Genomic DNA, 13,920 nt, shown 5'->3' on the forward strand with positions numbered 1-13,920 from the left:
AATTGAGAAAAGATCTTCCTTCAAAGCACATCATTTCGAAGAACCACACACCTGTTATATCTTTCAGTACGTAGTAACTTAAAGAGATTGTATATCGGTTACTATTTTGTTACGTTTAAAAGGATTTTTTCTTACTGTAAAGTTGTCCAGGACCCCAGTGCAGACTTGTGAACTCACCAACAGGCAAGTTTGAGATTTATTTTACAGTTAGCTCAGATAGATAATGCAGTGTAAACTTTTATATTAGGTTTGTTAATGTTCTAATCCCAACTGTAATTCATCTTGAATTTATAGAGCTTGGCGCTCTGTTTCCTTTAATCATTTAGGGCCAGATTCACATAGAACTGCGGCGGCGTAACGTATCGTAGATACGTTACACCGCCGCAAGTTTTCATCGCAAGTGCCTGATTCACAAAGCACTTGCGATGAAAACTACGCTGGCAGCCTCCGGCGCAAGGCGGGCCAATTCAAATGGGCGTGTGCCATTTAAATTAGGCGCGCTCCCGCGCCGGACCTACTGCGCATGCTCAGTTTCGCAATTCCCGTTGTGCTTTGCGCGCCGTGACGTCATTTTTTCGAACGGCGACGCGCGTAGCGTACTTCCGTATTCCCGGACGTGTTACGCAAACGTGTTATTTCAACGCGGGAACGACGGCCATACTTTAAACAGCAATAAGATTGCTGAGTAAAGTTAGGGGCGGTCAAACAACGACTAACTTTGCGACGGGAAACTAGACTAGCAGCGACGTAGCGAACGCGAAAATCCGTCGGGAATCGCCGTAACAGCTAATTTGCATACCCGACGCTGGTTTACGACGCAAACTCCCCCCCCAGCGGCGGCCGCGGTACTGCATCCTAAGATCCGACAGTGTAAAACAATTACACCTGTCGGATCTTATGGATATCTATGCGTAACTGATTCTATGAATCAGTCGCATAGATAGAAACAGAGATACGACGGCGTATCAGGAGATACGCCGTCGTATCTCTTTGGTGAATCTGGCCCTTTGTGATTTTCAGCAGGCAGCTGCCCCTGAATAAAGTTGCATATTTTTTTTACAAGTGTAATTCACTGACGTGGGATTTCAAATGTGTCACCAGACTTTAGGTAGGAGATGTACCCACATACTCATCAAAGCCTACACTTTTGGGCATGTTACATATACATTTTGTTACTGGTATTTAAAAAACTTAGCGCTGCTTTTAACTTTGTCTTTTAACATTCTGGAGAGGACCAGAAACTTAGAAGGTTTGCTTCTTTTCGCTACGTTTATTGTATTTAAGTCTGCATTTGCACACTCTATTCACTATAATTTTTGCAGTTCTTCATTGAAATTCTGAAGGGCATCTTTAAATGATGTAAGCAGGCATGCTCCCAATTCTTTGCTGGTCTCCTCAATTGCAGAATCATAGCTGCCAAACAGTGGTGTGGCCACCAGTATATCTTCTCGAGCAGCTTGCCGTAATATTCGGCACAGTATTTGTTTAATACTGTCATATTTCTGATGATCATATTTTATAAGGCTTACTTCATCCAGGGGGTAGCTGACATCAGGAGGATAGCAGTCTCTTGGTACTGGAAATTCAATGTACCTCAACACAGGCAGGTTTGCAAAAACTCTGAATAGACGCCGAAGTGCTATAGCTGTGACGGGGTTTCCAAGAAATTTTAACTCATTTAATTTGAGACAATGCACTATTCCCATCTCCAGAATATGAATATTCATATCTCCAATATCACATTCCTCCAGAATCAGAACTTTCAAGGTCTGTGAGGCCTTGGACAGAAGCTTAAAGAACGTTGATGGAAAAAGTTCTGCAATGTTGTGACCACTCATATCCAACTGTTCTAAATGTTCTGCATGCAGGCTGTTTGCTAGGTAAGCCATGTCTATATTATTCAGAGAGCAGTTTCCTAGTTCCAGCACTTTGAGTGGTGTGTTTAGTGGACTGAAAAAAATAAATAACAATATATTTAGATGTCAAATAATACAGATGTGTTACCTCTACAATAGTGATTTCTATGGTGATAAAAAAAAAAAATGATAAAATGTGCCAAATAGACATGCTTTGCTCTATTTGCATCCCTAAAAGAAACAGAAAGAGTCACATAACTTGGCTTATTTACAGGCCTCGAAAAGGCTACAAGGACCAAGGTCTAGGAACTCAGCAGTTTACAGACATGGCAAAATCTTACTTGTGTTTTATGAATCACTTACCCAGAACAAGTGTGCATATCAAGAAAGTCAGCGTAAAAAGTCAAAAGTCTTGTGCATACTTGTTTTAGGTTAGGGACATAAAGCATTAAAATAAGAGTCGTCTGATCCCCTTTCCTCTCTGTCTTCTTTGTCCCTTTTTTTTTCTCTGACTTTTTCCCGCTTTCTTTTTATTTTTCTCCCCTTCTTTAGGGGAGACTAGTGATGTTTTGAAGGGGATTCATCCTTACTATTATATAAGGGAAAATTTATTATCATACTTACCGTAATTTTCCTTTCCTGATGGACTCCATGGCAGCCTACGTGTGGGTTAATCCCGCCTCCTCTCCAATGTGATAGGACCCCATACCCATAAAAGTTAACTCACCAGTAGCACCAGTGTTCCGTAACTATCCCGACTCCATAATTTCAGGGTGGGAACTCCGTCTGCCATGGAGTCCATCAGGAAAGGAAAATTACGGTAAGTATGATAATAAATTTTCCCTTTTCCTGACTGACTCCATGGCAGCCTACGTGTGGGAAATAACTAGTCAAACCACACGGGTGGGTATGCTGAACAAAAAATATATTTTAATTTGTCCCGTCCACAGACAAAACTGATAAACCAAAATTTACAGAAGAAAGTGCTGCAGGTTCAACACAATAATGGGACATAAAGGTATTTATAGAAGACCAAGAGGCCGCTCTACAAATGACGTCTGGAGCCACATGACGAGCTGCTGCCCAAGAAGCTGCCATCCCTCTAGTGGAGTGAGCTGTCACCGCCTGTGGAGGAGCCAAGCCCTTTGCACTATAAGCCTGTTGTATAGTCTGGACGATCCAAGTTGCGATTGTTCTCGAGGAAGCCTTTTTCCCTTTGTTCATGCCTGAGTGCAGGACAAACAAATGGTCGGAGCGTCTAAAGACAGATGTAATTTGAAGGTATTCAGTGAGTATCTTGCCCATGTCCAGAGGGTGAGTTTCGTCAGAATCCGGGGACCTAAAAGTAGGGAGAACTACTTCCTGATTTTCATGGAAGACCGACGAGACCTTCGGTTTGGAGCCCAGCATAGGTATCAGAACCACTCGATCCGGGAAGAACGTGAGAAACGGCTCTTTGTGACCAAGAGAACCGATCTCAGACACTCTCTTGGCAGAGGTGATAGCGACCAGAAATGCAACCTTGGCTGAAAAGTCCTTTAAGGAGGACGGGGAGGGCCCCGACATACTGAGTCCGCTTAAGAAGTCGAGCACTAGTGGGAGATCCCATTTAGGGAATCTTGGCTTCCTTTGAGGTCTCAGCCTTGAAGCCCCTCGAAAAAATTGTTTGATTAATGGATGAGCCGCCCAAGGAATTCCAGAGAAGGCTGAAAGTGCCGAAACTTGAACTCGTAGTGAACCTACGGACAGGGGAAGATCTAACCCTGTTTGGAGAAAGCTTAGAATGTCTTGGATTTCCGGATTCCTGAAGGATCTGTTTGAAGATAAGGAAAACTCCACAAACTTGGCCCAAATTCTCCCGTAAACTTTATTTGTGCTTGCTCTCCTAGAGCTCATAAGTGTAGAGATCACCCCAGAGGCGCAGCCAAGGGATTCCAGTCTTTCCCTCTCAAGAACCACACCATCAGTTTCATCAAGGCCGGGCAGGGATGAAAGAGCGACCCTTGGGAGAGAAGGTCCGGCCTGACCGGTATTGGAATTGGGTCCCGAAAACTCAGTTGGATCAGAAGAGGGAACCATGGCCTGTTCGGCCAGTAAGGAGCTATCAACGTAACTTCTACCTCTTCCGCTTGAAGCTTCTTCAAAAATTTCAAGATTACTGGGATCGGGGGAAAAGCATATGCCCTCTGGAATCTCCACCGATCCGTCAGGGCATCCGTCCCGATTGCCTGACTGCAATAACCCCTCGTGTAGAATTTCTCCAGTTTGGCATTGAGCGGGGAGGCAAAGAGATCCACCTGGGGATTGATTCCCAGCGATAATATCCAACGAAATGTTTGATCGTGGAGAGACCACTCGTTGATGTCCACTTGAGTGCGTGACAGAAAATCCGCCTGGGAGTTCTGAATTCCCGGGATAAAGACAGCTGTCAGGTTGACCAGATTTTCCTGGGCCCACTTCATAATGGGATCGACTTCCTGAAGAAGAGAAGAACTCCGTGTCCCCCCTTGTCTCTTGACATAGGATACTGCCGTAGTGTTGTCCATCCTCAGGATTACCGATTTTCCCTTCAGGAGTTGGGAGAAGGACTGCAGGGCACACCAAGCCGCTCGAAGCTCCAGGATGTTCGAGCCTGGATTGTGGAGGCGAGCATCCCACCTGCCTTGCGCCATGCTCGTGCCGCACAGGGCCCCCCAGCCGGAGCCACTGGCATCGGTTGTCACTGTGACCCAGGAGACTGGGGCGATAGAATGGCACTTCAGCAGATTTTTCGGTTGAAGCCACCAAAAGAGGCTGCCCCTCATATTTGTTGATATGTGAATCCGTTGATTCTTGCTCCCTGACTTCCACTGCCTGAGAAAGCCGGATTGGAAGGGACGTAGTCTCCATAATGCCCACTTTACCATTGGTGTTGTAGAGACCATAGTTCCAATGATCTTCAGACATTGGTATGCTTTTAGATGGCGAGTACCTAGGGCCCGAGATATCCTCTCCTGAATCACGGGGATCTTCTCCAATGGTAGAGAGATGGTGTTCTTCACCGTGTTGAATTGAGCCCCTAGATAGACCAGACACTGAGTTGGCTCCAGGTGGCTTTTGGCTAGGTTTAGGAGCCATCCGAACTCGGACAAGATCGAGATAACCTGATCTCTCTGTGCCAGAAGATGAGTTCTGTTCTGGGACAAGACAAGAAGGTCGTCCAGATAATGATAAAGGCGAATCTTCTTCAATCTGATGAGAGCTACTACCGCCAGAAGGGTTTTGGTGAAGACCCGCGGGGAAGTTGTTAGGCCGAAGGGCAGACAAACAAATTGAAGGTGTTCTTGATTGATGTGAAATCTGAGATACTTGTGCAACTCTGCTGCTACCGGGACGTGGAAATAGGCATCTTTTAGGTCCACGGAAATCATCCAGTCGCCCGGCTGTATGGCTTGCTGGATTGTCGATAGAGTTTCCATTTTGAATTTTCTGCGTGTTATGAACTTGTTTAAGTATGTCAGATCTATGACTGGACGCCAGGCACCGCTTTTCTTCTGTACCAAGAAGAGAGGGGAGTATACCCCAAGAAACTGTTCGTCCTTTGGGACGTGTACTACTGCTCCTTGGTTCTTTAGGAGGTCTATGTAGTCTAGAAGAACTTGTCTCTGTTCCGCCGACCCTGGAAGAAGGGTGGAAACGAACTTGGGAAGAGGAGGACTGGAGAAGGACCATGCGTGTCCTGAGGTCACGGTCTTGATGACCCAAAAGTCCTTGATTGAGGCCGCCCAGACGTGCCGATAGAGGAGTAGACGTGCTCCCACACGATCCGCTTGGGCGGGCGTAATTTCAAAAAGACTTCCCCTGATCGCGTCCGCTTGACGCCTGGGTAGTTGGTGTAGGTCTGCGAAAGGAACCTCTACCTCTGCTCCAGTTCCTTCTGAAGTTCCCGCCCGGTCTGTAAGCACGAGCTTCCCTAGCGCGGTCCGGGCTGTGTCTCCGAAATTGAGGTTTCTTTTTCCCGGTTTGACGCCTGTCCTGGGGAAGAAAACCTGACTTGCCACCCGTAGCTTTTGAGATGGCATCGTCTAGCTTATTGCCGAACAGGGTTAATCCTTCGAAGGGGATTTTACACCAGTTCTGTTTGGACGAAGAATCGGCAACCCAGGGACGTAGCCAAAGGGCCCGTTTAGCCGTAACAGATGATAGCATAATCCTTGCTAATAGACGTATTAGGTCAACAGATGCCTCACCTAGAAAAGCAGCCGCCAGCTTCAGTTCTGCGGTTGCTGAGTTCTTGGCTAGTTCTTCGGACACTCCTTTGAGGAAGGAGTCTACATTTTCCGTCCAAGCTTCCATAGCTTTTGATAAAGCCGCCAGGGCAAGAGCCGGTTTGCACGCTGTGCCTGCTAGGCCATAGATTCTTCTAAGGTCTTGATCCATTCTCCGATCAAGACCATCTTTGAAAGACACAGAGTCAGCAAGTGGTAGGGTGACATGCTTGGCCAGCCTGGTTACTGCAGCATCTACCAGAGGAACGTTCTCCAGATGCTTAACATCATCCGGCTTGAAGGGATATAGTCTAGACGCCTTGTTGGCCATGGATGACTTTTTGTCTACCTTGCTCCATTCCTCTTCAAAAATACCCTTTAGTTCTGTAAGGAACGGGAACGTAGGGCGTTCTTTCCCCAAGCGCTTGAAGTATTTTCTCTGCTTGGCCGGGGAAGTAGACTGTTCTTCCCATAAGAGAGCCTCTTTGACAGCTTTGATAAGCGGAGTCACTTGAGCAAAGTCAAACTCCAAGCCTTCTTCGTCACTTTCTAGATCACCCTCTAAGAAGGCCGGGGAAGCGGCTTGAGGCTGGGAGGGACCTGGATCCTCATGGACCTCGATGGTCGGAGAAGCAGACCTGACAGTATTGGTCTGACTTTGTGTGTGGGAAATATTCTCTCTTAGAGTCCGTTGAACCACATGTTCCACCAGAGACTCGATACGATGACCTTCAGTCTCTTTTTCCCCAACCGCCTGGGCGTAGCATCGGTCGCATAATGACTTGCCCTCCGGGACACGAGTGTCACATCCCCAGCAGGCTCTGCGATCAGAGCGGCTATCATGGCGGTGGGAGCGGTGTCGTGAGGAGGAATGTGAACTTCTCCTCCGGTGGGAAGATGTAGATGGAGATCTCCTTTTGGATTTCGATCTGGAAGAGTGATGCGGTCTGGCAAGGTCATGGGACTGGATTGCGGAGATAGGATCTGGATCAGAAGGGCTTTAAAGAGAGACACATAGGGAGGAAAATTGTCAGACAACACATATTGACTGTGACTTCCACCCCTAGCCCCGCCCTTATCCTGCACATACCTTGTGCGTGAGGGCTGGCCACCTGTAGACGGTGACGGGTCCATGACTTAGGACCTGCGTAAACAGCGATACAGATCCGAAAAGGAAGAAAACCTAAAGTGTCAGATAATGGAAAAAATAAATGCATTGTCCCTTTAAGAATTATAAAAACCCTTTTTTTTTTTTTTTTTTAAAACATAAATAAATAATTAATAATTTAATAATAAATTAACAATTTAATAAATAATTTGAATAATAAAAATTTTTAGATGCATGAATCATTGCTCAGATGAGAAGAAACACTATATGTTAGTATAAGCAACATGTGAACAGTAATACAGCAGGGGGAGATCCCTGCTCACTGACCTGGCAAGTTGGAGTATCGCTCCTACAGCTGCACGCCTGATCAGGGAACAACCCAATATGCACAGGCGAGCAGCCGTTTTTCAAATCACCCGCCGGTGACGTCACCTGTCATCCGCGCGCCTGCGCGGTGTAATCAATGCGACGGCGCGTGCGCGGCCGCCGCAGATTCGACAGACTGCGCATGCGCGAAACCAGGCCTCGCTCTGAGAGTGGGCACAGCGCATGCGCGGGGTACTGGCGCTCGCGACCAGGAAGCAAAGTGCGAGCTGGAACGCAGAAGCGCTCCAGCCGCCATGGGGACAAAAAACAGACACAGGCAGACAACATATAATACAAATAGGCGACTGCCATGAAAGAATAGGACCTTGCCAGCCGGATGAGATGTCTTCAGCACACACAGCAAACGCCCAAGGGTTGCTGCAAAGCTCTCCACCCGCCCATGGCTGGGATCCGAGCTGCACCGCTCAGGTGTGCCATCCATTCCTGTCCTGAGAAGTTTCTGAATTCATGGAGGAGGAAAAAAAAGGAACACTGGTGCTACTGGTGAGTTAACTTTTATGGGTATGGGGTCCTATCACATTGGAGAGGAGGCGGGATTAACCCACACGTAGGCTGCCATGGAGTCAGTCAGGAAAGATAATTTTTAGGGTTAGAAATAATAACCTTTGATTTTAGATATTAACCTCCCTGGCGGTATGATTATTTCAGAAAAAAGGTGCTGAAAGCGGTACCATTATTTGCAAGGAAATTTGGCGTTTTATACTGTAGGCTTGTAATTTTTAGGAATAACTCACTTAAATCTGTCCAAACAAGAGTCTAGTAGGCATCCCGGGTATGAATTTTTTTTTAAAACAAAATTATAAATTATAATATAATAAATAATTATAAATAATTATAACAAATAATAATATAATTATAATAAAAATTATTCAATAATGTAATCAACTCAAAATCACTGAAATTTGCTCAGTTGCAGAATTGTCGCTGTCATTACTTTTATTTTTTTATGACGAATTTCCCCACAAATCGCTATCGCACAATTCTGCAAGTGATTATAAATTATTATCGCTGTTTTCTATCTGCTCTAAAACCATTTTTTACATAAAGGGACACTTTTGGTTGCTATGGACAATCTACAGTTTGCAGGCAGAAAGAACAGTTTTTATTATATAAAAGTACATGTAGGGCACTGGGCAGACCACTAGGGACAAGGGGGGTCTGTATTTTTTACATACAGTACTGTAATCTATAAGATTACAGTATAATGTATGTCAGGTGTTTGTTTACCTTTTTGAATTTGGCACCGTTCTCCGCTCCCGTGCGTCGTAACGTCGCAGGGAACGGAGATCAGCGGCACACAGAGGCACTGTGTGAATCGAGCGAGGTCCCGCTAGCTCACACAGCGCGGTGGCATCGCTGGATCCAGGGACAAGGTAAGTAAACACTGCCTGTGGATCCAGCGAGGCGAGCCCGAGTCTGACTCGGGGTTACCGATCGTAGCTGAAAAATGTAACCCCGAGTCAGACTCGGGAATACCGCCAGGGGGGTTAAGGCCTGTTTATTTTAATCTAGCAACATATAGCCAGATTCATAGCGAGTTACACCGGCGTATCAGTAGATACGCTGTCGTAACTCTGAATCTACACCGGCGTTAATTTAAGCGTATTCTGGAAACCAGATACACTTAAATTAGGCTAAGATACGAGCGGCGTAAGTCTCCTACGCCCTCGTATCTTAAAGTGTCATTTTTAGGCTGGTCGCTAGGTGGCGCTTCCGTTGAGTTCGACGTAGAATATGTAAATGACTAGATACGCCGATTCACGAACGTACGCGCGCCCGTCGCAGTAAAGATACGCAGTTTCCGTAAGAGATACGCCGCGTAAAGATAAAGCTGCCCCTAGGAGGCGAAGTCAATGTTAAGTATGGGCGTCGTTCCCGCGTCGAAATTTGAACATTTTACGTTGTTTGCGTAAGTCGTCCGTGAATGGGGCTGGACGTAATTTACATCGAAACCAATACGTCCTTGCGGCGTACTTTGGAGCAATGCACACTGGGATATGTACACGGACGGCGCATGCGCCGTTCGTAAAAAAAACGTCAATCACGTCGGGTCACCGGTAATTAACATAAAACACGCCCCCCATCCTCATTTGAATTAGGCGCGCTTACGCCGGCCGCATTTACGCTACGCCGCCGTAAGTTAGGAGGCAAGTACTTTGTGAATACAGTACTTGCCGCTCTGACTTAAGGCAGCGTAGCGTAAATACGATACGCTACACCGCCTTAAAGTTGCGGCGTCGTCTTTGAATCTAGGTAATAGGGTTTGGTTCAGAGTGTAATTCAGTATGAAAGGATTCCGCTCCTGGTGCAGTTTGAACCCGAAAGGGGCACCAGGAGATTATAAGTATCCTTATTTCTATTGAGTTAGCTTATATAAGGAGTCCTTTATCTCTCTTACATCAATATATATATATATTTTTTTTTTTAATTGTTTAATTTTTAATACTCACATATTTTATTACAATGTATGATCTTTTTTCATTTTTAATTGTATTTTGTTCTCTCCTTCTCAAATCTGAAGGGGGATATTTTTTATCCCCCTCTCTCTGAAAGTCTTTTTTAGTTCCTGCTGACATTTACTAGGTTATGTCCATATTAATATGTATTGTGATTTATTGTAATTTTTTTTTATTTCTGAAAATAAAATAATTTGAAAGAACAATAAGAGAGTCACCATCACAACTAGGCAACTATCATTCGCAGAATGAGAAGTAGCATTAGCAGCCTCCTGCACCATTTTAAATGTTTTCTTTAATATCAGAATGTATAATGCTTTGGCTTCACACGTAAGCATTGCACTAGCACATTGTAATGCAGGGCATTCTGTTCTGCATTCATTTAAAGTGGAACCCCAGCACACAAGTACAGTAGGTGCCAACAGACTTACACTGTGGCACACCAACATGTGTATGCCATGCCTTGTGGTGCTCTGCATTAAAAAAATAAAAATAACAAAAGTCTGTTTTTCCTCCTAAATTAATGACCTTCCTTAAAGAGGAAGTAAACCCTGATGGGTTTTACTTCCTCTTTGTTCCCTGCAAAGTGAAAGCATAATGGGCTACTATGCATTGCATAGTAGCCCATTATGTGCCACTTACCTGCAGAAGAAGCCCGCAGTGTCCCATCCCTCTCATCACGTCCATCTTCAACCCCTTTTCCTTCCAGGGTTGTGGACTCCGGCTCTGCTATTGGCCACAGGTGCGTGACGTCACTCCCACGCATGCGCGCGGGAGCCGATGGTCACAGCACGGGCACTATAGAACCGGCACGTATCATGCCCTTCCTTTAGTGCGTATGCGCCGATTATGTCAGCGGCGGCTTCTATGGCGAATATCACCTAAACTGTAGACGGTACCTACAGGTAAGCCTTATTATAGGCTTACCTGTAGGGAAAATTGATTGTACAACCACTTTGGCACATTTACCTGACAACTAACCCACCGCCAAATTCCCCATCAACCCCGAGACTACATTACTCCCCCCCCCCTCATCTTTTTGGGGGGAAGGTGAGAGAGGGGGTGTGTCCCTGAATGGCAGTTTGGAAATGTGGTCACCCTAAGGCCTCGTACACACGACCGAACATGTCCGCTGAAACTGGTCCGTGGACCAGTTTCCGCGGACATGTCCGACCGTGTGTAGGGCCTAGCGGACATTTTTCCGGCCTAGCGGACAGGTTTCCAGCGGACAAAAGTTTCTTAGCATGCTAAGAAACTTGTCCGCTGGAAACATGTCCGTCGGACATGTCTGATGGTTAGTACGACTCATCGGACATGTCCGCTGGTTATGACGTATGATTCGACGCATGCGTGGAAGCATTGTACTTCCGTGTTAGACAACGTCGGTGTCTTCTACGTCACCGCGTTCTCTGTCCGCGGGGATTTTGGTCTGATTGTGTGTACACACATCAGACCAAAAGCTCCCAGCAGACATGTCCGCTGAAAAGGGTCCGCGGACCGTTTTCATCGGACATGACTGCTCGTGTGTACAAGGCCTTACAGATAAGGATACAACGGATGCAATATCATATTGGTTAAAGTGAGCCTATGCAGAGAAAACCAACCCTGCAGCTGCTTATACTTACCTTTCCATTTACATACTTTTAATTACTTACCTTTCCATTATTTACAAAGAACTAGAAACCCTGTGTAAGCTTCATGTTACTAGTTGGAGCTTACACATGGTTTCTAGTTCTTGTGGTAAATTGGAAGAAGGGTACGACAAAGGCCCTGGTCCCTGAGCAGTAAATTTCCAAGCTTGAGTACTATCACATAAATAGACGGAAAGTCACATAATCTTCTATATCTGGAACTACAGGGTATTTTTATTTGCTCCCATGCGGGAAACAGAGCGGTGCGGAAGAGAAAGGAATGTGCGAATAAGCCACTACAGGGGCTGCCATTAGGCTGAACCTGCTGCTTTGCCCTTAATGGGCCAAGGACACTTTTAAACAAAAGGATAATTTAAACGCAATAACATAGGATTGAAATATTACCATTATTAATAAAAATCATCATTTACCATTATTGACACATTTTTGGGTATTACAGCATTCATAATGAATGAATAGTGACTAAAATAGATACGTTTGAAGGAGATTTAAACCCAGGGCTCTTATTACAACTCTGGAATCACACTGTAAGCATTTACCTCAGCAGTTTCCTCAACCGTCCTGTCAGTGTAGAAAATGAAAGACTCAGCTCAGTCAGATGAACCATGTGGCTTAGTTTCTCTCCAATGGTACTTAAAAGAGCTTCATCCTCTGCTGTGTAATTAGTAACATTAAACGTTTTTGCTGGTAAAGTTAACGAACTAAGCTGAGTGAAAGTGATATTGTTGAAAAGCACTTCCAGATGATGTATTTCTAAGCGCACATTGTGAACGATTTCTAGTTTGTGTATAGAAGAGGGTTCAGCAAGCCTTATTATGTAGAAGAGCTTTCTTAAAGCTAAACTGTCTACTCTAAAATCTACACATCGGATCTTTAGCGGACAGTGACATCTCAACAACAATGCTTGTACCACAAGCTCATAGGTCTTCTCTGTGACAAACAAGTTACACATGACGTCAACATCAACGTCAAAAACAAAAGGATTCAAATCAAGCTTTTGCATGTCAATAAGAAGTTCAAAGCAGATCTGTGAAATCAGTTGAGTTCTTGCCCATCGCCCCAAAGTATTCTTACACTTGCATGGTTGAAACTGAACATCACGTATTCCTGTAAGATCAAAAACTTTTAGTCTTTTGGAATATGTCGGGGAGCAATTTAGGACGTAGTTCTTTAAGCCTTTAAGGCATGCGGTCAGGTTGCGTTGGCATGCCCAATGACTAAGATCTTCAGGGCAATCCACGGTTTTGCCCATCAGTTTGCCAAAGTTGAAAGCTTGTAGTGGCCAGTTTTCCACTAGTATGGTGATGATTTCCTCCTTTTCGTGCAAGAAACACGCCTTCAGCAAGAGGGGATAAAGGTTATGAGCGATATTTCTGATGCTTAACTTGGCATACTCCTGATTGGATATAAAAGCTTCGGCAGCGATAAATCTGAGCGTCTTCATTTTGTATGGATTCTCCCGTAAGTCTTGGCTGCTGTGTTGTGGCTCTTCTGAGCTGTCACTGTGTCATGCTCTTTTATTTTTAGCAGCAGCTGACATAGGAATTTGTTGGGAGATGAAAACCTCCAGCCTCCTGTCACAGTCTTTTTTATTAGCTGGGGATTCTTGGCCAGTACCTCTGTTGACTTGGGTATATTGTAATCAAATTAGTTGTGCAGGAGAAGGATGCAAACACACTATGCGGTTGATTTACTAAAGTAAAATAGACTGTGCACTTTGTAAGCTGTGGAAGGTTGGAGGGCACGGATTAAATACCTATTTATGTGTGACTGTGTGTGCTGCTTATATTGCCTGCTGCACATAGGTGTGTGCAGCCTATTGCATTAGGGTGTGCACCCTTAAGCTCAAACAAACGTGTGTATGTGTCTACATATGTATGACCCTGGCACACTGATCTGCATGCTGGTACAGTGAAAGAGAAGAACATAAACACTTCTCTTATGGCTGAGGCAGTAAGAGGGAGATCTTTCCCATGTTCCTGCTGCTACACAGAGTGATAACACTAATGTGCATGGGGTGATTAGGGTGTGCCTGGGCACACCCGTTACACAATGTGCGCACGCCTATGCTGCTGCATATGTACGGGGACCCTCTGTAGGGTGAACACATGGGGAAAAGAGGACAGAGAAGGAGAGATAGAGCAAGGGGAAAAGAGATAGGGTGGGGGGGGGGGCAGTTAAATAAGCTACACAGAGACAGAGTATAGGAGATGG

At 45.2% G+C, this 13,920-nt stretch overlaps 1 protein-coding gene across 1 annotated transcript; it reads right to left on the bottom strand.

Moving 5' to 3' along the window:
* Positions 1 to 1,012: 1,012 nt before the first annotated feature.
* LOC120920868 (leucine-rich repeat-containing protein 14B-like) lies at positions 1,013 to 13,201 on the bottom strand. Its single transcript, XM_040333233.1, has 2 exons — positions 12,246 to 13,201; positions 1,013 to 1,950 (listed from the first exon to the last, which is right to left on the bottom strand). Exons 1-2 carry the CDS (start codon positions 13,148 to 13,150, stop codon positions 1,308 to 1,310), a joined length of 1,548 nt encoding a protein of 515 aa, XP_040189167.1. The 5' UTR covers positions 13,151 to 13,201; the 3' UTR covers positions 1,013 to 1,307.
* Positions 13,202 to 13,920: the final 719 nt, after the last annotated feature.

The sequence above is a fragment of the Rana temporaria genome, chromosome 13, assembly GCF_905171775.1.
Source record: "Rana temporaria chromosome 13, aRanTem1.1, whole genome shotgun sequence".
NCBI classification, from domain to species: domain Eukaryota; kingdom Metazoa; phylum Chordata; class Amphibia; order Anura; family Ranidae; genus Rana; species Rana temporaria.